Source organism: Diceros bicornis, chromosome 22, assembly GCF_020826845.1.
Source record: "Diceros bicornis minor isolate mBicDic1 chromosome 22, mDicBic1.mat.cur, whole genome shotgun sequence".
Classification (NCBI taxonomy): Eukaryota; Metazoa; Chordata; class Mammalia; order Perissodactyla; family Rhinocerotidae; genus Diceros; species Diceros bicornis.
The window spans coordinates 32,297,692-32,321,303 of record NC_080761.1 but is presented as its reverse complement, the minus strand read 5'-3'; the positions used below and the strand labels follow the sequence as shown (position 1 = coordinate 32,321,303).

Sequence of the window (23,612 nt, the reverse complement as noted above, 5' to 3'; positions counted from 1 at the left end):
GCAGTTTCGGATCCTGGGTGTGGACCTACACACCTGTTGTCAAGCCATGCTATGGTGGCGTCCCATACACAAAATAGAGGAAGATTGGCACAAATGTTAGCTCAGGGCTTATCTTCTTTACCAAAAAAAAAAAAAAAAAAGAATGTGTTTCCCATATTCCTCACTGATATTAACTAATTGAATGTGGCCATTTCATAAAAGCTATACAGATTATTTCACATGGATGTGTAGAGGTATGCTTGTCTTTTCCATCTATGGAATTTGGTGTGTCTTTTCTGTCAGAAGTTCCCATTTTTATTATATCCCAAACAGAGACTTTTAGTAGTGAGAAACAACTCTTCTAGCTATGATATGAAACACCAATTTTTCCTTTTAATAACAATATTTCTATTTGGACATTTTCCAGTTATACACCTGACCATTTAATTGATCCTCCATTTACATTCAATGAAATATTTTAAAAAAATGAAACAATTTTTTTTGACAGGGTAAGGGACAGGGATGAGGAAGTGAGTAACCCAAAGGTTAAGTGGATTTCCTCACATAACACTGTGAATTTTTTTTTTTTGTGAGGAAAATCAGCCGTGAGCTAACATCCATGCTAATCCTCCTCTTTTTGCTGAGGAAGACCGGCTCTGAGCTAACATCTATTGCCAATCCTCCTCATTTTTTTTTTCCCCAAAGCCCCAGTAGATAGTTGTATGTCATAGTTGCACATCCTTCTAGTTGCTGTATGTGGGACGCAGCCTCAGCATGGCTGGACAAGCGGTGCATCGGTGTGCGGCCAGGATCCGAACCCAGGCCGCCAGCAGCGGAGCACACGCACTTAACTGCTAAGCCACGGGGCCGGCCCCAACACTGAATCTTTAGAGTCTAATTGTTAGGAAGCCAAGGACTCAGGATTCTCACTTCATTGTTTCAATCTACAACCTGGAAAACCTAGACCTTGTTAATAGCCTTGCTGTTCATTGCTGTTGAAACATGTAGCTATAGACTGTGTTGTCCAAAAGGGCAGCCACTAGCCACATGTGGCTATTTAAACTTAAATTATATTTAAATGCAGTAAAATGCTTACTTCCCTTTTGCACTAGCTATGTTTAAAGTGGTCACTTATTAGTGCAGATAAAGAACACTTCTATCCTGTAGAACGTTTTATCGAAGAGCTCTGGAGAATACTTGTACCAGACCATGATAAAATATTTAGGGGGCTATCTTCTCTTGGAAAATCCTCATGAATAAGTGAAATGTTGAAAGTTTATTTTTGTTTTCTTTTCTCTTGTTGTGTCCTTGTGTTGTAACTGTGCTGAGGACGCAGGGAATTCATGGGGTGCCCTCCGGAGTCTCCACCAAGCTTGCTATAAACTCCAGGCCCCTCTGCGCCTTCTAGCTTCAACCACAGCAACCTGCTTTGTCTGTTTTACAAATTGAAGTTTCCCGGTAGCACATCTTGTGTACAAACGGTCATTTCTCTTAAATGACTGGAAATCTGTTCCAGTCAGTTTATAGAGGCCTGATTGGTTTGAGAGGTTGATAGAAAGAAGTCACAGCATTTTTAGACTTTCCCTTGACCACACCATCCCTCCAACTTAATGGATATATGCTCAGGCTAAATAACATTATGATATTATTGCTTCTAAGATGTCTAGAATTGAGAGTATGGGGTTGTGATAAGACAGAAAAAAGCAAAGTGTTTAGAGATAAACAATGATATCCAGTTTTCTAGTGACCACAGTAATTTTTTTTTTTTTTTGCTTGAGGAAGATTAGCCCTGAGCTAACATCTGTGCCAGTCTTCCTCTATTTTGTATGTGGGTTGCCGCCACAGCATGGCCACTGACCAGTGGTGTAGGTCCGTGCCTCGGAACCAAACCCAGGCCACCAAAGCGGAGTGCGCTGAACTTAACCACTAGGCCACTGGGGCTGGCCTGGTAATTTTTTTTTTAAGTTCTTATGGAGATTTCTTTGTTTAATGCATCATATTTTCCCTTTCTCTCCCTCTTTTCAGAATAATTATTTGATTCTTTAACTTCCTCCTGCTAGAGAGACCAATGTAATTTTTAAAAATTATTTTTAAAATTATGAACTCATGGATTTTAATATGATGTGCTTCAGTTCCTTGCAGTTGTTATTCTTTTTGCCACTTTGATTTTCTACATTTGGCTGATGGGAGCCTCATCACCTTGGCTCTTTTTTGGATAAAATCTAGTGGTTCCTGAAAGCTTTCTTGCTTGCTGGTATGACAAGATGTTCCACACTCTTTTTGTGCATTTCCTAGGTAAAAGCTGCAACCACTCATTTCTCTCAAGGACTCTTAGAATATTTTTAAAAGACGAAAAGCTCCATTTTGCCTTTTTTCCTCTTATTTTAACACAATCTACAGAAACATATACCGACAATACAGAAAGCTAAAAACAATCCTTCAGCATTCATATTAGTTTGAATATGGGTACTTATTACAGAAATGGGTTACAATGTTAAATTGAAGAGAAAGAGTTGGGTAGGTGTCAGTGTACACGGTCACTGGAACCAATGATTTGTGAAGACTTTTAGGCATGTGTACTTTTTGTTGTTCCATTTCAAATTATATTGCATACACTGGCCCTCTGAACTGTTAGCTTCCCTAACCACACATGTACATAAATACAAAAGTAGATTTTCAGCTAATTGGAAATCAACAACGTTACTGTTTCTTAGATTTTTGTGCTGTGAGCAGTAAGAGACTAGAGAGTTTTAAAATTTATTTGATTTTAAACTAATCTAGATGGTTCAGTTTTATCTGTATGTCCCAGTTAATGCAAGATACGAAGGGCAAGGCATATAAAAATCAAAGAGTTAGCCTCTGCTGAGGGCTATTGGACAAATGCAGAATAATCTGTGATGTAAGCTAAATCCTGGTACATTTAATATCTCCGAATCCCGTTTCTTGCTCATTTCATTGCAGAGTGCTTGGCAACCCTTTCTCTAGGCTAATGGAAACTACTTGTAATATTCACTCATCTTCATTATTTTCACTGTTAATGTTTCCTTAAAAATCCATTTCCCATTTTTCTAAAATTTAAATTCCACCTTACTGATATGCTAGCCAGGATTTCCCTTTTGGCAATGTTTCTATGTAATAAACAAGGTACAAAGTGGAGATTGGCTGGAATGAACATCAAGAATAGGTTTTATCTTCACACCTTTGATATCCTTTTGTCATATCTTGGCCAAGGGCATAGGCCATTTAAGTATAAATATGTATGTTTGTATCTGTGTTCATCTCTAGATCCTCATCACTGTTCCAAGTCCAGGGGTAATGTTTGTAGGTTCATTTGGAAGAATTTGGTCTTCTTATGCTACTTCAGTCAAGTAGGGGAAAAAGCCAAATCACCTCTTCCCTGAGAGAGCATTTCATACATCTCCATCTCTGTGATCGCACCGAGTCATTATGTAGCAGTTGGCTCTGATACGCTTGCACAGACACCGATTGAGTCCGACAGGACTGATGTCTCCTGGACTTTGCTGTCATTTGAAATGCTGGCATGAGGATGGGAACGGTGAGAGGGAGAGAGGGGCAGAGCTGATTCCTGTAACACTTTTCCTATGAAGTTTTGAGAATTTTAACATTTCATAGCTATGAACTGCTTGATAAGTTGTTTTCCAGAAGAGATTGATAACAATAGCTGATTTGGAGCAGCTGGCTAGCTTTTGGTTTCAAGTAGATGCATTTCAATGTACACAACCTGCTTTTTCATGTCACCCATAAATCTGTTAAAAAGGGGAAAAAAAAAGCCTATCTAGTGGAATGGTAATTAGAATGAGTTCCCCCTTCCTTTTAGTTTTATCTTTCCTGCATTCAAACCACTCATGCATAGTAATGAAAAAGATATTATCTTTTTAAAATTTTTATTCTCATGCTCCAGCTCAGTTTCAGAAAAGACACACTATAGTATCTGCATTACAATACTTTTTAAAGTACAAGTTATTTTAGTGGATTAGGTTATTTGCGGATATCTCTAGTATTTCCTGTGAAGAATTTTGTATGTGTTTCAAATATGCCAATATATGAAACTTAAAGGTATACTGTTTCATTTTGTGAAAGAATTCTGATTGTCATGCTCAAGTTCTCACAATGATAGGGGAAGCGATAGCAATCAATACTCTCTCTCTCTCTCAAGGGCCTACTCTATAAGATGCCGTGATAGATTTATTGAAGGCTCTATAGGAACAATTATTTATCACCTGAAGAGTCATACTTCAAATTATTGCTTGGAGCCAGTCATGGCTTCCCTTCTTTTCCATTCCCACCAGGACCACCATCAGTCTTACGGTCTGTGTTACTTTTCACCTGGGATTCCTGCTATGGCCTAATAGCATTCTCTAAATCATCTCATATTTAGCTGTCAGTTGATCTTCCCAAAGCTTAGTTCCATGTTGTTCCTCTGCTCCAAAACATTAAACAGCTCTCTTTGTGGTTTGCTCAGTAAAGGCTAGTTGACTCAGACTGGCAGGCATGGCTTTCCATGACCTATTTTTTTTAAAGCCTGAACCATTTTCTTTGGCCTTATCTTATTTTGGTTTCCTAATGGAGCCATCACACCAAACCAGTGGTCTCAGTGTGGTCTCTAGACCAGCTGCATCAGCATCATCCAAAAACTTGTTAGAAATGCAAATTCTTGGACTCCACCGCAGACCTACTAAACTACAAATTCTGGGGGTGGTGCCCCGCTATCTGTTTTAGCAAGCCTTCCAGGTGGTTCTGATTCATATAGACATTTGGGCAGCCCTCCTCCAGGCCAACCAGGCAACTCACCTTTTCCAAAGTTCCTTTGCCACTGCCCTGGCTTTGCATAGAATTCCTGGAATGCCTTTCCCTCTTCTTGCTAAAATCCTGCCTATACTCCATGGACCAGTTTGAGACACCGCCTTTTCCATGATGACATTCCTGATCCTATCTTTTATGGCATTATTTGGTTTTCCTTCCTGGCACTAATCACTTATTCACTTGTACTAGTCATCTGACATATCTGTTTTATTTTCCCTATGAAACATGAAAGTCACAGAGGCTGTAATCTGACTCATTTTTGTACCTCGTGACACTTTGTGCTAAGTGGCATTTCTGATGTCTCGCACGCAGTAGGCTCTCTAAAGATAGTTTGTGGCTTATTGATTTTACATAAAAGACTGAGAAAACTAAGCCATTGCCCAGGAGACATATAAAAATCCTGTTAAATCAAAGAGGCTCATGCTAACTATTGTTTTGACTTATTGAAGCCAAACTAGACTTGAACATTGATGTGTCTTCAGGGAAGAAGCCAAATGTGCTAGTGTAAAAAATTCTAACCTCTATTATTTAGCTGGAGAAGTTGAATTAGCCCTGTCATTTTACCTGGTGCCAAGAAAGCAGCTTCCATTATTCTGTCAATAACAGACTTTTATCCTGCCTGGTGGAGCTTCTGCTAAATCTTTCTTATAGCATTGGTGTGCTTTCTTCCATCAATGTATTTCATGTAATGTTTCATAAGAAGTGACAGTTTCTTCTCAGAGAGCATTGCCCAAAAGGTGACATAAGCAGAGAGTGAAATTCAAGGTAGCTGGCTTTAGGATGGCCTGAAAATGGGAACAAGATGTGCTAGGGTGCCACATTTTACAAACCAAGTTATTTGCTTGCTAATACCTAATATAGAGGCATCACGGTTACAATTGATTGTGTGTTCACAATGGATTGTGTCTCTCGTGGTGGTTGTGATGGAACAAGGGGAAAAGAGTGAGACATCTAAGTGTCTTTGTGTTTTCTTCCCTTTCTTTTCCCTTCCTCTCCCCTTACAGGCTCTGAAAGTGTTCCAGCTGAAATTTCAGATCGGACAGACTCGCTGCGGCTTCAGAGGCAGTGATTCCAAGCTGCCAGCACACGCTGCTGCCAAGCTGCAGGATGGTGCACGTAGCCAGGCCGCTGCTGCTGTTCCTTGCTTTCTTCCTTCGCGCGGATGCTGAGAGTAAGCCATTCTCCCCTGCTCTAGGGGGCTGTGACCATAATGAGTGGTTTTGTTTGCAGTTGGCACCAGGCTCAGGGCCTCTGAATACGTTTCCTTTGGATGTAAATCCTGAGACACTGTGTGATCCTCCTTGGCTACCAGCCAGCCTTTGAAAGAGATTATTGATGGGACTTCCTTACCATTTCCTCTCTCTCTTAATGCCCCTTTTCTTGTGCATCTCACTGCTCCTACTGTTTTGTCTGTCTCTCTTTTTTTTTTGATACTCTTACCAGCCTGGTGGCAAAGATATTATAAGACCAATGATATAAACTCAGACTGGGGTTAACCAGTTGGTGTTGCCAGTAAGTAAACATTGCTCAGACTCATTAGAAATTTCTTGAGTTTTGTGGATATTTCTATGTTTAGAAAAATGCACAGTGTCACATTGAGCCCAATTAAACTTCCAAGCCCCTTGTAGCTGTCAGAGCAGCTGTTCTAATGTACTGTTTCCGACAGCTGTCGTCGAGTACAGTATTCAAACAAATCAAGCAGAACTGACAACTTTGTGGCTGGATGAAGGGTATGGAAGTGTGAGGAGAATTTTGTGGAATATAGACACCAAAGTTTGGATTATTGGACTCAATTTATAAAACTGAGATTGTGGTCTATTAGCTTGCCAATTAATGAAGAGACCATATCTCCTTCATAATTAGGAAATCATTAGGTCTACCTTATTTACATATGTTTCTTTTCCCATCTGGCCTGTGGCCTTTTGGAAGAGAGAGTACTGGAAAAAGGCATGTCTCTGGCTTGTACTCACCGGCATGTCTGTTTGCCCGGTACTGGCTTAGCTCAAATGAGATTTGGCCATTCTCTGTGGGAGTCCCCTGGCACTATTAAAGTGTATAACATCTGCAGTCATTAACTTTTCTCTCCACTGACTATTTCAGTGAGATTAAATTTGATTCATGTTAAAGATGTTTCAAAGACAAAGATCCTGTGTCATGTTGGCCCCTACCTATTAATTGCATTTTGACAAGAATTTCCTCAATGGCAGCCAATTTCTTTGTTTAAATAGGGGCTCTATTTTCTAAAGAGAGCTTTCCAGGATTGAGAGGAATAATGTTAGTAATAGGATACATATGGAACACGCAGGTTTTAAGCACAACATTCTCTGGTTAATAATGTATATTGTCTCCTAATTAGCACTTGGGAGTGTTGGTTTAAGGTGAAGCCAAGGAATGTCTAGGACAACGCCAGCAAATAATTAACTGAGAAAAGACCCAAATGAAAGATACTTGTGTTATTTTAAAGCCGTTTATGTCAAAATCTATTTTAAAGATGAAATCTAAATTTAGTTTATTAAAGAAATCAGGTGTAAGGCTTTATTTTTCTGTTTTGGCTAGAGTGAAAAAGTAAGTTATTTTACAATTGTTAATTTTTGGCAAAAACATGTTAAGACCCTGAGAATCCACTTTAGTATTAGATCGCAGTTAGAGATTTTCTTTAAGTTGCTAGACATAATTATATATCCATGAAGTTTTCCTTCCAGATAAATAAAAATGTTCTCCTGAGCAGCTATGCGTTTGCTTAATTCTCTGGTGGAAAGTGGCAGACAGATGTCAAGAGTTTAGGAACAAGTACTTTTAAAATTATGTTTGAAAAACAGTCTATACCACAGATGCTCATCCCTACTCCTTCTCTTCCTCCTCTTCTCTTCCTCCTGCTCCTTCCCTTCTCCCTCTCCCTTTGCTTCTCCTCTATCATTCTCCCTATCCAGTAGAGTCTTAAAAAAAAAGTTACAAAAGGCTGAGTTAGCAACTTTCAGTTAAATTAAGATATTTACTATTTATATATTTATATGATACAAGCTTTCAACCTCAAGATGTAACCTGGGAAAGAATCCATTCTCTCTCACTCTTCCCATCGCAGCTAAAAAGAAGGGACAGGCTTATTCTTTACCAAATTAATTTTGTTTTAGCCTTTGTCCACTCAGCCTTGATGTAGTATATTTCCCTTTACCAGATTCATTTGGCATTGTTGAATAGCACGTGCAACCTGAGCATTCCCGGTGAAAGAGGAAAAATTAGCTATATTTTTTTAGGTACATTTTAAAAGAAGAAAGAACATCCCCTAGTAATCTCCTGGAGGATATTTGTGGTACATGAAAGCACATGGTAGAGCTGGAAATACGATTTTAGTCACTAAGAATGTTTAAAGAACAATTGATAAAATAGGATCTAGATGTAACCCCCTAAACTATGTCATTACCTTCTCTTATAACGCTGAAAACATCAAGACATAGTGGCACTGAAGAAAAATTTGATTTCCTCACCATCACGTAAAGATAATATTTCTCAGGCCTCTGCTACCTGGATCACTGGTTTGTTTCCTTATGCTTTCATTAGTATGTCTAGCCATATTTGTTTTTCCTTTTACCTGTGTTTTATATTCATACCAGGGAACAGGAGTTATATTTTACAATTTAATGTAGCTTGTCAGAAGCGTTTGTGAACTATGGAATAATTTTTCTCTTTTTTTTTTTTTTTTTTTTTTTTTGTGAGGAGATCAGCCCTGTGCTAACATCTGCCAATCCTCCTCTTTTTTTTGCTGAGGAAGACGGCCCTGGGCTAACATCTGTGCCCATCTTCCTCCACTTTATATGGGACGCCGCCACAGCATGGCTTGCCAAGCAGTGCGTCGGTGCGCGCCCGGGATCCGAACCAGCGAACCCCGGGCCGCCGCAGCGGAGCGCGCGCACTTAACCGCTTGCGCCACCGGGGCGGCCCCTTTTTTTCTCTTTTGAAGAAGAGGACTATACAGGGATGGGGAATGGAAAGAAGCCACTCTAGTTGACCATGTTAATGTAATGTGTTCACCTCACTGCCTTTTGAAACGATTAACTGCGAAGAGCCGAGGAATCGGGATTATAATGTGCTGTGCGGAATGCCGCAGCAAAGTGCTGGGTGTGATCTTGCATTAAGCAGGGAAGCTGTTGTGAGCCTTGGTTCAAACCCAGGTTGATAATATCCCTTTAGCAGAAAACTATAGCCTTTGCCATGGCCAATTTAAAATGCCCCACAGAGCCCCACTATCATTTTAAAAGGCTAGATGTGTGCATGCATCTTATTTCTTTTCATTCCCATGTCTTGAATACTTGAGAAGATTTTGCTTGTCGTTTCTTGAATGCATGTACACATGGAAAAAGCGGCCTCGGGGAAGAGTCCAGTGTGACGTCTGTTTGAGCACTAGGAGTAGCTCTTCCTCATGCCCAGCCAACCAGTTTTCTGTGGTGGTCTGATTGAGGTCAATTCTGTGATAACACGCATGCAAATTCAAGATGAATTTAGATTATATTTGCGTAAACTTTGGGGTGAATATTTTTCTTTTGGCTGAGTTTCTGGTAATTTTATGTAGTTTTAGCTTGCTATTTGCCTGTCATTTATTGTTTTTGTTTTTTAACTAGATGCAGGACAAGAACCTGCTATTAGCACTTGCTTTCATCAAACCAGTTTCACTTTAATGACGTCGCTTTCAGCTTCCTGGTACATTCGAGAGCTGAGTTTACACTTGACCACTATAATTTGACCTGAGTGTTTACCAGATCTTCTTTAGAAACACAACTCTTGGTAGTTTAATTCCTCAGATGGTTTAGTTCATCCGTTTTATGTTGCTTTTTGCCATTTTTTGATCTCGGATGGTGAACATTCTCTCAGTTTCCTTCCTTATTGTTAAGGAATCTTCCTATAGTTCCTGTGTACTCACTACAGTAGGGCCCCCCTTATCCGTGGTTTTGCTTTCCGTGGTTTCTGTTACCCGTGATCAACCATGGTTTGAAAATGTTAAATGGAAAATTCCAGAAATAAACAATTCATAAATTTTAATTTGCATGCTGTTCTGAGTAGGGTGTTGAAGTCTCACACTGACCCGCTTCGTCCCACAGGGACATGAATCATCCCTTTTTTGGATCCCCAACCATTGACGTCGTCTGCTCCTGACATCCAACCATTGACACTGTCATGGCCTGATGATCTTCCTTCTGATATATTGTCAGAAGGTCAATACTAGCCTAACCGCTGCATCACACTCACTTCATCTCATCACGTAGGCATTGTATCATCTCACATCATCATGGGAAGATGGGTGAATACAATACAATCAGATATTTTGATAGAGAGACCACGTTAACATAAATTTTACTACAATATATTGTTATAACGGCTCTATTTTATTATTAGTTATTGTTTTTAATTTCTTACTGTGCATAATTTATAAATTAAACTTTATCATAGGTATGTATGTATAGAAAAAAACAGTAAATATAGAGTTCGGTACTATCCGCAATTTTAGGCATCCACTGGGGGTCTTGGAACTCCCATGGATAAGGGGGTCTACTGTATTTCTGTCCCATATGAAAGAAATTATGTTTTTTTCCTCTTTGGTGTTATATGACTATAGCCAATGGAACTTCTTTACTACTTTGGCATTAGAGTATAGACTGACATCTATCCCGAAAGAGAACCATTTTGTCCTTACATATTTTCTGATGGGCAGGAGAAAGTAATGGTTAAGAAAGTGAGCTCTGAAGCCAGAGTCTAGTTTTAAATTGTGGCTGTCCATTTGTAATCTGGAGCATGATACATCATGCTTTTTGCCTCAGTTTCCCTATCTTTAGGATATGGATGATGGTAATGATGATGATGGTATAATATAGGACTTACTCTTGGGTTTTGTGATGATTAAAGGAGTTAATATAAAACACATATCAGCAAATGACTCATGGTAGGTTTTTAATAACGATTATCTGTTAGTATATCATTATTCAAAAACATTCAGCCAACATTTTTATTGAGCGCTTGTCTTAGGTACTATGCCAAAATTCTTTTATTTGACCTATAGGTTAACAAAGTTTGGGTTATTGATAAACTAAGTGTTTTTGCAGCATGTTGAAGTCCCCAGCTTGCTTCTCTATACAGTCCTATACATAGGAGATTCTGATGAGCTCTTGTCCCAGGAATTAAACTGAAGATCAAAAGGGGAAAATAAGAAGCTTATCTGCTTTACTCAAGCTTAAAAAAAAAGCTTCTGTCTTAGAATTACCAATTTAAAATTAATTTGGCTTAGATCTAATGGATAATGGAAAGTGTTCCCATCTTTCTCTTCCGTTGCTTCTTGTAATGCATTTTCTTGAGCTGCTCAGAGGGAGGAGCTATAAATATTTACCATAAGCAAATACAGTAATACATGGGCTGGTGGTCCAGAAAGCTGGAGGTGGAGGTAAGCATGGTAAGGAAGAGAGTAAGTGGCTTTTGATATGGCCAGAAATTATTCTGTAAGAAAAACGATTGGATTGAAGGGCAGGGCCCATGATTTCTTTTGCATTTTGCAGGAATCACTTCTGAGTAGTAGCCTAAGTCAAATAGTTAGACTTTCCAAAATGAAGTTAAGAATGGGAAGGATGTCTTTCTTACGTCATCAAAGTGCATACCTCCAAGCAGACAGGGCCATTTCACAATGAGAACATTCATATCTCATTAAAAATGTCTATTTGTTTTTATTTTATATTATGAGTGTTTGAGTATTTATTTATATCACAAACCATTTAACCATCTTTTAAAAGGTAAATTGCTTGGGATGATGAAAATGTTCTAAAATAGATTGAAATGGTGGTATCAACTGAGTATAAACATACTAAATGTCTTTGAATTTTGTACTTTAAGTAGATGAACTGTATAGTATGTGAATTATATCTCAAGAAAGCTATTTAAAAAAGAAAATATAGGGCCAGCCCCTGTGGCCTAGTGGTTAAGTTCGGCATGCTGCATTTTGGCAGCCTGGGTTTGGTCCCCAGGTGTGGACCTACACCACTTGTCTGTCAGTGGCCATGCTGTGGCAATGGCTCACATACAAAAAAAAAAAAAAAAGAAAGAAAGAAAATGAGGAAGATTGGCAATGATGTTAGTTCAGGGCAAATCTTCCTCAGCAAAAAAAAAACAACAAAAAAATAAGTATATAAATTTCTACTTAGCCTAGCTCTTTGGTTAGAATACCCTTGGTATATGCAACCTGAAAGGAAAGTGTACTGGTTCCTTCAGACCAGTTAGAATAGACATGCTCATTGAGGAGAGTAGGGAGAAAGCAAGATCAATTACCATGCTTATCAATGCCTTCCTCATTTTCCTTTTCTCTGAATTAACGGAGGTGTGGCACAATGAAAACTTTGCTCCTCCCTCCTCCTTCTTCCCCTCACTTTAAAGGAGCTAAATTAGTGACATCCAGCTGTCTGCCTCAAGAAGAATATTCCAGCTGTTTCACTGATCCTTTCCCCCATTGCAGAGTTTTCTGTAGCTTTCTGAATTAATTGCTCCCAACAGAGCTCTACCTACCTAGTAAGGTTAAGAATATGTCACAAAATCAACAAATGTGTACACTTCAAAGCATTTTATTGAGTGTAGAGGGGCTTCCTTTTTGTTTAATCCTAAGTATGACATATTTGTTATCTCTAATTTCTTTGATGAAGCTCTAAGCTCGAAGGATGGAACAATGTCTAAAATGTTTGTGAATTACTATTTGTAATTGCTAATAGCCTGGTGGTATATGATTAATCTGTTCTATGATTTCCTCATTTTTTCCCTTCACATTCTTAGTTTCTTTAATTTTCCTCACTTAGCTACTATTTCAAATAAACTTGATATGTTTTGGAGCCCCACTATCCTGCCCATGTTGTCCTGCTGTGGTTAATTCAGAACACCCTCAACCAGCGTCCATCTTGAAGTAAAGAATCAAAGAGAAAAGTACTGGTGATTGGGTGGAAACCAATTCTCTTACCTATAATTTTGTCTTCTCTTTTTTCCTCAGTTTGCTTTAGCTTCATTTATTCATTCACCAAACTAGTGTGTGTATATGTGTGTGTGTGTGTCTCCATGTGTGCATGTGTGCACACCTGCTACGTAAAATGCTTTGTGCAAAATGGTGGAGATATAAAGATTTAATGAAGTATGGTCACATACCAGCTTGTAGTCTACCTTCAGAATTCGCAGCTCACTTCTCAGAACTTTCTCAAACAGTGTTCTCAGACTTTATCTCCGGGCATGAAGTAGTGCTTAAGAATATGGACTTGGAATCTGGAGTACTGGTGTTCAAATCCTGCCCCTGCTGTATAGGTGCTCTGACCATGGGCAAGTCATAATTCTCTATGTGCCTCTCACCTGTAAAATGAAGATTGAAAACAGCATGTGCTTGATATGTTCATCATAAGGAATAAATAAAGAACTGCTTACAAAGCATTTTGAATAATAGGATTAAATAACCACTGAAAGTTAGTTGCTATTATGCTTTTTTCTCATTAGCTTGTGTCACTTCCAAATTAGAAGCATCTATGTTTGGATCTCTGTGGACATTTATTATCTTCATAATTTTAACTTCATAATTTGAGCAATATCTTTTAAAAATGTGAATATGTATCTATATACATTTATGCTTCCAAAGGACATTGACTGATAGGCTCATTTAAGTATTTAGAAGTCCCTCTAATATATGTTTATTGGACACATTTCCTTTGCCAAGCGTTGAGTTAACTACCGGGGATACAGTGGCGAGATAAAGAGATATAATCCCTGCCCTTAAAGGGCTTAACCTCTAGTGAAATAGATAAATATTTAACATTAATCTCAAAATTTTATACTTTCTATGATAAGTGTTATAAGGGAAGAAAAGAGGGAACTAAGTGTCTCATCTGTTCAGAAGAGTAATAAAAAGCTGTCCTGAAGGAATGATTTATTTTCTATTTTGAAATAATTTTAGACTTAAGTTAAAAAACTCTACAGGAATTTCCCATGTAACCTCCAGTCAGCTTTCTCCAATTATAGTATATTACATAGTGATATTGCATTATCAAAATCAGCAAATCGACATTGGCATGATACTATAAACTACAGATTTTACCAGTTTTTACATCAACTCATTTTTTTTAATTGAGGTAACATTGGTTTGTAACATTATATAAATTTCAAATGTACATCTTTATATTGTATTTCAACTTCTGTATAGACTACATCATGATCATTACCAAAAGTCTAATTGTCATCCGTCACCACGCACATGTGCCCCTTTACCCCTTTTGCCCTCCCCATCCGTATTCCGCTCTGGTAACCACCAATCTATTCTTTATTTCTGTGTGTTTGTTTGTTTATCTTCCACTTGTGAATGAAATCATACAGTAATTGTCTATCTTTGTCTGACTTATTTCGCTTAGTGTAATACTCACAAGTTCTATACATGTTATTGCAAATAGTAAGATTTCATCTTTTTATGGCTGAGTAGTATTCCATTGTGTGTGTATATATATGTATTTTTATCCATTCACCTGTTGGTGAGCAGTTAGGTTGCTTCCCAGTCTTGGCTATTGTGAATAATGCTGCAGTGAGCATAGAGATGCATATATTTTTTTCAAATTAGTTCAACTCATTTTTTTTAAAGGTGTATAGTTATATTAAATTTAATCACATGCATAGCTCTGAAGGAATGATTTTTTGGCTAACATCTAATAGATGAATAAAAGTTAACTAAACTACACCTGAAAGAACTGTTAAGGTCCAAGAAAGAACATGCTCGTATACCCTGAGACAGAGATAACTTAGTGTATTCTGGAAACTGAGAGAATGGATGTGACTGCATCGTGGACAGTGAGAAAGAGAGAGAATTTAAATAAGGGTAGACAAGTGGGCAAAGACTATCTAATGCAAGCTTCATGGAACTTGTTTGAGATCTTGGTTTTTATTCTAAGAACAGCTAGTGGAGTGGCAGGAAGAGATTTGCATTTTAAAAACATCACTGTGGCTGCATGGTGGAGAAATGCCTTGGAGCCAGGCCAGAGTGGCCTTGAGATCTGTAAAGAGGCTAGTTGGAAGTTATGGAGAAGATGGGGACCAGAGTGGTGGAGGTTATTGAGGCCAGACTGCCTTGACACTTAAAAAATAATTTTAGTTGACTTTTGTGGAGAAACATTCTCCTAAAACTTGAACCACCAAGAGAGTATTATAATTTGGAGTGAAAGAAAAGACCAAGCTAATAAGGGGCAACCAATCCTTTATTTTTAATATGCCATTATATTTTTTTTCCAAAAATATATCACTACTCATTCTTATAATTTCCCTTTTCGGTTGTCAAGGTCAGGTAGTTTTATTTAAATTTATCTTTATGTTAATATCTGTAAAAAAAAAATATGGATTCCAGAATCATGTTAAAATCGTGAATGAAGTTCAATACCTTACTATAAAAGATATTTCACTTTAGTTTTGTTCTCTGACAAAAGTTTTAAATTCACTCTATAATATGTGATGGGTTTTTCAAAATCACAGCATAGTGTTGTGATAGTCATTTTATACTAAAGTTATTAAATGTGACATTAAAGTACATTAAGTACTTATACCTTCAGTTTAAAAAAAAACGTACATTAGTGTGAGCTAAATGTACACAAAGTATAACAAAACTATTGAACTAAATACACTCCAGTAGTTTTTCTTTTCTTTTCGCAAATAATACATTGAAGGGTTGATTCAGTCTCTTGATCAAGTTATAAATTCATTGTCTAAACAGCTTAATTGAAATTTCCTTTGTACCAGCGAATACAGGTTTTGACCACTAAAGCCTTTAGTTAACAAAAGCTCAAATGTCTGCTTTTAGCTCTTTATCTCTGACCAATTTTTTTTGTGTGTGTGAGGAAGATTGGCCCTGAGCTAACATCTGTTGCCAGTCTTCCTCTATTTTGTACGTGAGATGCTGCCACAGCATGGCTTGATGAGCAGCGTGCAGGTCCACGCCCGGGATCCGAACTCTCGAACCCCAGGCCACTGAAGTGGAGCACGCGAACTTAACCATTACACCACCAGGCTGGCCCCTATCTCTGTCCAGTTTTGTTTTTCTTTTAAAGTAGGTGATAGTTTTACATTGGAAACATGTGATTATGTCTACATTTCCCTTCATCAATATCTATACCTGGAGAGGACCAAGGAGGGTACATATGAAGAGCACGGCTATTTGGTGTCTGTGTGGAGAGGTGATGGCCAACATTGACTTGCAGGGAAGAGGGAACTTTAATAGGCCTTTTCTCTCTATGCTTCCATTTAGTCAAGATTATAGCATTTGGATGCCCAAGTGATTCTTAGGTTGTATTCCCTCTAGAGATGAAAGTGTTTTAAAAAAACTTTTCCTGGTAAACCTCTTCCATTTGGGGAAAAAAAAACTTTATGGTGTATGTGATTTAACATATGTGGACTTAGTTTTAAGTCCAATGGGGATGTAAGGTAATAAAAAAAAATAAGAATGATTAAAGCGTAACTTAAATGTGTTTTCTCTAAAATGGTACTGTTGTTAGCAACCAGATTTGGCTTGAATTCTGGCCCTTCTGCTTGCCTGGAGCAATTTTCTCAATTCTTCTGACCCTTTGGGGATGCTCATGGCTCTCACAGGTTCCTGTGAGGTTTCAGTGAGATCCTTTGTGCAGAACGCTGTAAATGCTTTATGCATGGCAGGTATTCAGTAAAGGTCCATTTTCATCCACTGTATATACTATAGTGCCTGCCATATGCAGAAATCAACTATCTAGCATTTTCACCTATTGAGATGATTTTCAGATAAAGAATTAAGCAGTATATACCTTAGAACAGCAACAAAGAAAACAAAACAAACAAACAAAGCATCCATAGCATAGATTTGTATGATAACTTATGTGCTGAACTCTTAGTGAAACTTCTCCATGCTATGCTTTTGCCATCAGTGTAGCCAGGGTCTCTCAAGCTTGGCACTAATGACCTTTTAGGCTGGATAATTCTTTGTTGTGGTGGGGCTGCCCTGAGTATTGTAGGATGTGTAGCAACATCCCTGGCTTCTATCCGGTAGCATCCTAGCCTCCAGTTGTAACAACCAAAATGTCTTCAGACTTTGCAAAATATCCCCCAGGGGACAAAATCACCCCTGGTTTAGAACCACTAATGGCCCATAAACTCTGGAACAGAATATTGGGGCAGAGGTTAGGAGAGGTAAATACTGCCTTTCTAACTTCTATAGGGTTTGGAAGGGGAAAATTTTGTCAGAAATATGGTAGACCTTTCACAAGTTCTTGAAATCAGCTGTGCAAACTGGGAAAGATCAATCACAGTTCTGTTTCATATCTATATAACCAGAGGCAGGTTGTCTGGTCTCTTCATGTCTCAGTTTTGTAGTCTGGAATATTGGGTGGTAATTGTAGGGTTGCTGTGAAGATTAAATACCAACCAATGTAAGGTGATTAGGACTATGCCTCACACATAGTCAGCACTAAATAAATGTTACCCATTGTCATTATTACATTTACTATGGTTTTTATAGTATATTAATTTAATTTTGTTAATATTTCTTTTATTTTACTTTATTTTAGCAATAAAATGCAGTTTTATCTCACAGTAATAATCACGATAATACCTTTCCTTGTATAATTATTTAAACATATTATATCTTTAATCTAATTTGTTCCTGAATACTCTAAGAGTTGGCAGTATGCCTTTTATCATCACCACTTCTCAGATAAAAGAAACCGAGTCAGAGCAGATGACCTGCCTAGAGCAAAAAGGTGAGTAAGTCATGGCAAAGGACCTAGAACTCTGCTCTCTTGACTCCTTGTCCAAGGAGGAGGCAGAGCAGTTAAAACAGAGCAGGCACAAGGACTCAAAATGCACAAGAGCCAAAACCACGTACAGAGGACCCAACTGATGCGACCAGCGAAGCAGGCCCCGGAGGCCCATCTCCATGGTGGTCGTCCAGGAACTTCACTGACAGTCAGAATGAGGATTCAGAATCATGGAGGAAAGACTCTATCGTATCCACAGTATATGCACTGTGTAACAATTAGACAAGCCTTCCGTGACTTTCAGAGAGGCTCCTGTCCTGTTTCAACTTAAAAAAGAAGAAAATACTATCAATTTGGAAAATTTTACATTCTGTGCAACCCGTGTTGTATTATAAAATGATTTTCATTCTTCATCAGGCTTCCTTGTTGCTCTTATCTGCCAATTTGATTCTAAATTGTCAGCAGTAAGGTCTGCCTTAAAAATTTTATCATCGTAATCATGATGTCACCATCCTCCTAGTCATGATGTGGTGGGTTGGAAATCATGGCCAAAGTGTTTTACAGATTCTCTCAAGATGGAGTCAGATTCCAGTCCCCTTGAATCTGGGTAGTTCCCTCGATGTGCTTTAACCAGTAGAATGCTGTAGAAGTGACGCTATACCAGTTCTGGGCCTAATCCTTCGAAGTCTGGGAGCTTCCACTTCCACTCTGTGGCGCCTTGAGTCATCGTAAAAAGATGCCCAGCTACCCTGCTGGAGGAATCCATGGAGAGAAAGAAATGCCCAGACAGCTCACATGAATTGTGGCCATCCCAGGTGAAGAGCCAGATGTGTGAGCAAAGCCATGTGGCTTTCCAGGTGGAGGCCAGCCTCCTCAGATGACTGCAAACCATGAGAGAGACCTCAAGTGAGACGAGGAGAAGAACCACCCAGCTGAAGCCTGCATGGCAGAATCCTGTGCAAAGAAATCTTTACCTAAGCAAGTTTTGAGGTGGTTTGAAACACAGCAATAAATAACTGAAACACATGGTGATCATTGTCATCCAAACGAAGCACCTACCAGCTTGAAGAGCTACCTTGGACCTGCAGTTGCTTTATTCTTCCTTCTTCTCTGGAACTGTAACACAGATGATGTTCTAGACAGCAATTTAAAGGCAGTCTTTTTTGGGTAGATGAACACATTGACATACATCATCAGTTAAAGCCATATCTAGGCTAAAATTCTGAAACCTTCATGCATTTTGCATGCCTTTTGACCAGAGGTTGGCAAACGTTTTCTATCAAGGACCATATAGTAAATATTTTTGGCTTTGTGAGCCGTATAGTTTCTGTCAAAACTATTTAACTCTGCCGTTATTGCAAGCAAGCAGCTGTAGATAATACCTATACAAATGGGAGTGGCTGTGTTCCAATAAAACTTTATTTACAAACACAACACGTGCAGTGAGTCAGATTTGGTCCAAGGGTCCTGGTTTCACAACTGTTGCTTTTGACCTTACTTACAAGTTCTCACCAGACAGTGGGAAGTGGAGAATGTTTATCAGCAGAAGACCTGGCTTTAACGTGTGGGATGAGTTAAGGGAAGGAGATACGTTTGATTAGCCTCTTTTAGCACTTTGCTTTGCTACTAATGTTTATTGGGAACAGATTAATTAGAATAAATATGTGCCAGGAGCCACATCCTTGATAAACAGAGAGGTTGAATAGTGCTTCACCTTTAGAATTTGCACGGAAGAAGCTTCACATGTTACTGCCCTTTAGATCTTCTGTGGGTGCTTCAGGCCCTTGGCTGTTAGTGCTACTTCAGATTGCAAACTGCTGAAAAATGAATAATTTATCAGCTGTGGGATCGTTTTCATTGCACTGTGAGCTTGACATTTGGCGCTACGAACATCTTAAATATAGAGAAAAAAGTGCTAGAAGGTGTTACAATTGATGGGAATGTTGTAACAGGGTCTGTAAAGAAACAGGTTTGTAATCATGGGTATTGGAGCTTGATATTGGTTTCATAAAGGCAAGCAAAAGCAGAAATGTCATGGTGAATGTGATCACGTTATAGGTGCTTTTGGTATAGATGTACTCTATACCATATCAGTGCTTATGAATGAAAAGTAACATACAACTCTAATGAGAAAGCACCATTGATTCAGCAGCAATGCTCAGAAATAACACTTACGATCCAAGATGTCAGCAAATTGAGAAGCCTTCATGGGGTGTGGAGAGGAGGCGGTTTGCAATTGATGGCAGTTGGAATTCCTAACTCACATGGGAAAATTTGAAGAACCAACTATTGCCAGTTCGTCCTGGCAGCTAGTAGAAGGCACAAGTTTCTGGAAATGCATGAAGGGCATAACTATATTCTCATAAGGACGGAGGTTGTTTAGAGTTGTATGAAGAAGCAGGACTAATTAGATTAAACAAAAATATTGCCTGAATATGAAGGAAGATGACTAATGGTTAAGTGTCTTTGACTATGGAGCAAAATCTCAAGGGAAAGAATGAGAGCCCCACTGCGTGAATCATTTGAAGGAAGCAGCAGAAACTACTGTGGAGAACCACTGTTTCTGAAATAATCAAAACTACATCAGCAAAGGGATATAAAAAGATCATTTAGCAATTGCAAAATGCATAATTCTTTTTTCATTTTAATTGTTCTGATTTGGAGTGAGAGATGGAAACAGAAAGGGTATTATGATAATTATAATAAAACAATTGCTCGTATTCTGGGATCTCTTTTCTCTAGAGAGTATGCAGCTTAACAAATGGATCTGATGCCACCATTGGGCAGGAAACAAATTGGCTCACTTTCCTTTGGTGTATTTACTCAGGCCACTAGACTCCTCTTTGTAGCTTAAGGAAGCTTTCACAAATTACTCATGATCACCAACACTGTTTAGCTCAGAAAGTGCTTTTTGTTTTTCCAGCTTTGCTAGTATTCTCCCCTTCTCCCTTTCTGACTGCACAGCCCTGCCCTTCCAAATCTTACCTACTCTTCCAGCTCATCTTCTCTGTTGTCTTCGTCCACTCTTATTTAGTGCCCACTATGTCCCAGGCACTTGGAGAAAACAAGAAGACAGAGCTAACTCACTGATTTCAGAATAGTGGGAGAGGCAATAAAGAGATAATTACAGTACAGGGAACTGTGTGCAGTAGTAGACATAAGCACAAGGTGTTGCCAGTAGCAGGTCATTGTTGGAATTTGGAGGGAATATGAACAGGTATGGTGAAGACAGAAAACATACTGGCGGGTATTAAGGCCAAGCTAAGGAGCTTGAAACATGCCTGGTAGATCAGTGATTCTCAACCTGGTGACACTTTGGAATCACTTGGGGATAAAATATAGCTGTCTAGAGCCAACACTGACCAATTAAATCAAAATATATAATGGTAAGGACCAAGCAGGTAACTGTTTAAATGTTCCTCAGTTCATTCTCAAGCACAGCCCAGCATTCCCAACTAATAAGGGAAACAATGAAAACTTTTAAACTGGGAAATGATGTGGTCCATCTTGCACTTTTGGTAGATCACTGACATTTGTGTGGAGGATGGATTTGGGATGAGAGACCAGTTAACCACTGTGGTAGTGGTTATAGGATAAAGAGGGGCCAGATACAAAATTTATTTAAGAGGATTAAAACCTTGCAGGATTTTGTGATGGATTAAACTTGGTTAAGTATTGGTTGAGTCGTCGAGGGAACAGCTAGAGAGAAGTAGCCAGAAGAGTGCACACTTCTTTGTGTATTTCCCTTCCATCCCGTCCCTCCCCTGCCAATACATCTCGTGCACTTTATTATGGTTTTTGTGTCTCGTCTAACAGTTATCATAGTTGCTATACATTACTTTCAGTAGTTGTCTAAAATTCTCATGTCCCAGGCCGGAGGCAAGTGTATTTACTCATCTCAGATCTTGCTTCCTTGCCCTCATCCCAATACTGGGCCTTGAATACAGCCAGGGGGAACAAATTCAGATGCCCACAGTGACCAGTCAAGTAAAATTCATTATTGCCGCAGGCCAGTTCAACTCTTTGGAAAGTTTGTGTTGGATCTCATGAGGGAAGCAACCACTCAGCCTGTCTTGCCATTTGGAAATGTGTGCCCAGGATCTTCTGATTTTCCTAGAGAAGCTTGAAATCCAGATTTATATCTGAAACATCCTGAATTTTTATATATTGGTTTGAATTAAAAATCGTTAAAGCAATAATAATACAGAGGCCAAAGGAAAAACATCTTTGAGATGGATGTGGTCTGGGACCACAAGTTTTCGATCTCTGTGTAGGGTCTCAGTAGAAATTTGTGGAACTGAAATGAGTAAAATTTCCCAATCTCAGCAGTTTCCAGCCCTTTGGATGGTTAACAATAGCAGAAAATTTAACAAAGCACCAGCAGCAAACATTTGGCCTTATTCTGTTTATGGAAAGTGAATTAGAGAATGGATTCTATTACCTGCTATCTTAAACTAAAAGATAAAGCAGGAGGACAAATTTAAAGTGTTTTAACTGCAATTATATGGATACTTCCGGTAAATGTGAATTTGGAATGATGAATTAATCATTTAAATCCTTTGGTTCTCAGTTTTGTAGGTTCTAACAATGCCAGGTTTAAGGACCTCCGGTGGCCCCTCAGAGCCTGAGGCTGGAGAGAGAGGCACCCTCTCCTTCCTCCTGGTTTCCTCCATCCCCTGGAGTCAAGTCAGCTTGGTTGCTGGAGCTCCGTTTTCTCTCTGGGACTGCTTTGGCTACCCAATGTGAAGCCTCAGAATGCTTAAGGCTAAAGAGCAGTTGAACAGTTGTTCAGCCAGTAAGTTAGCATTTCAAAGGCCAGTGCTCAGAAGGGCACAGCCCAAGAGAGCAGCTGGGTGAAAACGGAGGACTTGACTCATACAGTCCCGTCTGGGTAATAAGATATTTCTGTGAAAATGACTTTCTAATTGTACGAAGACTAAAGATTTGGTGCGAAAACTTTTTGCTTTATCTATTTTGATGGAATTCTTTCTAGAATGTGCCTTACGCTTCTCAGTATTCAACATATCAAATGAATCATGATTGTTGCTTGATCATTTGGGTGACACTAATCAGGAATATCAATTTTTATATTTCTCTCTGCTATTTTGAGATGCCCTGAAGAATTACTGTGGTATAGTGGGCCCAGGCTGCTGCATTTTTGTAAGTCTATATATGTTTTATAATTTTATTCATAAGAAATATGGCGTGGTAGAAAGAGCATTGGTTTTGAAATAAAAAGATTTGGGTTCAAATCCTGTCTTTTGCTATTTACTAGATGGATGGTTTGGGCAAGTTTATAACCTCTGAGCATATTTTTTTTTATTCATCTTATATATATTCTACACCTACTACCTGCCAGCGTTTTGCTGGTTGCTGGGGATATGATAATGAACAGGATGGAGACAGGCAGGGCCCTGCTCTGCTGTTGCTTCTAGTCTAATCTTGGATTTCTCATCTGTGAAATGGGGATAAGAACCTCATCCTGCTCTTGTTTCCTGGGGATTAACTGTGAGAATGTGTGTGAGGCACCTGGCAATCATTAGGGGCTCATAATAGTAGGTGTAGCTACAGGATTTGGTTCTTCCTTTGTGCTTAGTTGCCAATCCCTTCTAATTCGTTACCTTACATTTACACAAAGCTATTTTCTTCCGGAGATCTCTTTTGCTCTCACATTATAATTCACAGATGTTGTTCGGTTCCTGGAAGTCTGAACTTCCTCCCTCTCTCCTTTCCAAATGTTTTGCATACATGATTCTGAAGCAGTTCATTCATTTCAGAGATATTCTCTCTATTCTAGGCTCTGGGATGCATCAGTGACCAAAACAACAAAAAAATCTTCCACTGTGAAAGTCACATTCTACAGGGCTTGACGTTATGAAATAGAATAATAAATATAATAAACAGTACAAATTATAAATAGTAAAGTATATTATGTGTTCAAAGGTGATAAGTGTTATGGGGAGAAAAGACCAGAGTAGGGGAATCAGGAGCATGTGGGGGTTGGGGGGTGGAAGGTGGCAGGGTGTGGGGGGATTAAAATTGGATCAAGGTAGG

At 38.8% G+C, this 23,612-nt stretch overlaps 1 protein-coding gene across 2 annotated transcripts in view; it reads left to right on the top strand.

Annotated features, from left to right (window-relative positions):
• PTPRD (protein tyrosine phosphatase receptor type D) overlaps positions 1–23,612 on the top strand; it is a 494,552-nt gene that overhangs the window by 101,682 nt on the left and 369,258 nt on the right. For both annotated transcript variants that reach the window (XM_058565790.1, XM_058565791.1), the window contains exon 2: positions 5,808–5,974. In XM_058565790.1, the coding sequence (XP_058421773.1) occupies positions 5,911–5,974 (64 nt within the window). In that variant the 5' untranslated portion in view covers positions 5,808–5,910. The remainder of the gene's footprint in view (positions 1–5,807; positions 5,975–23,612) is intronic.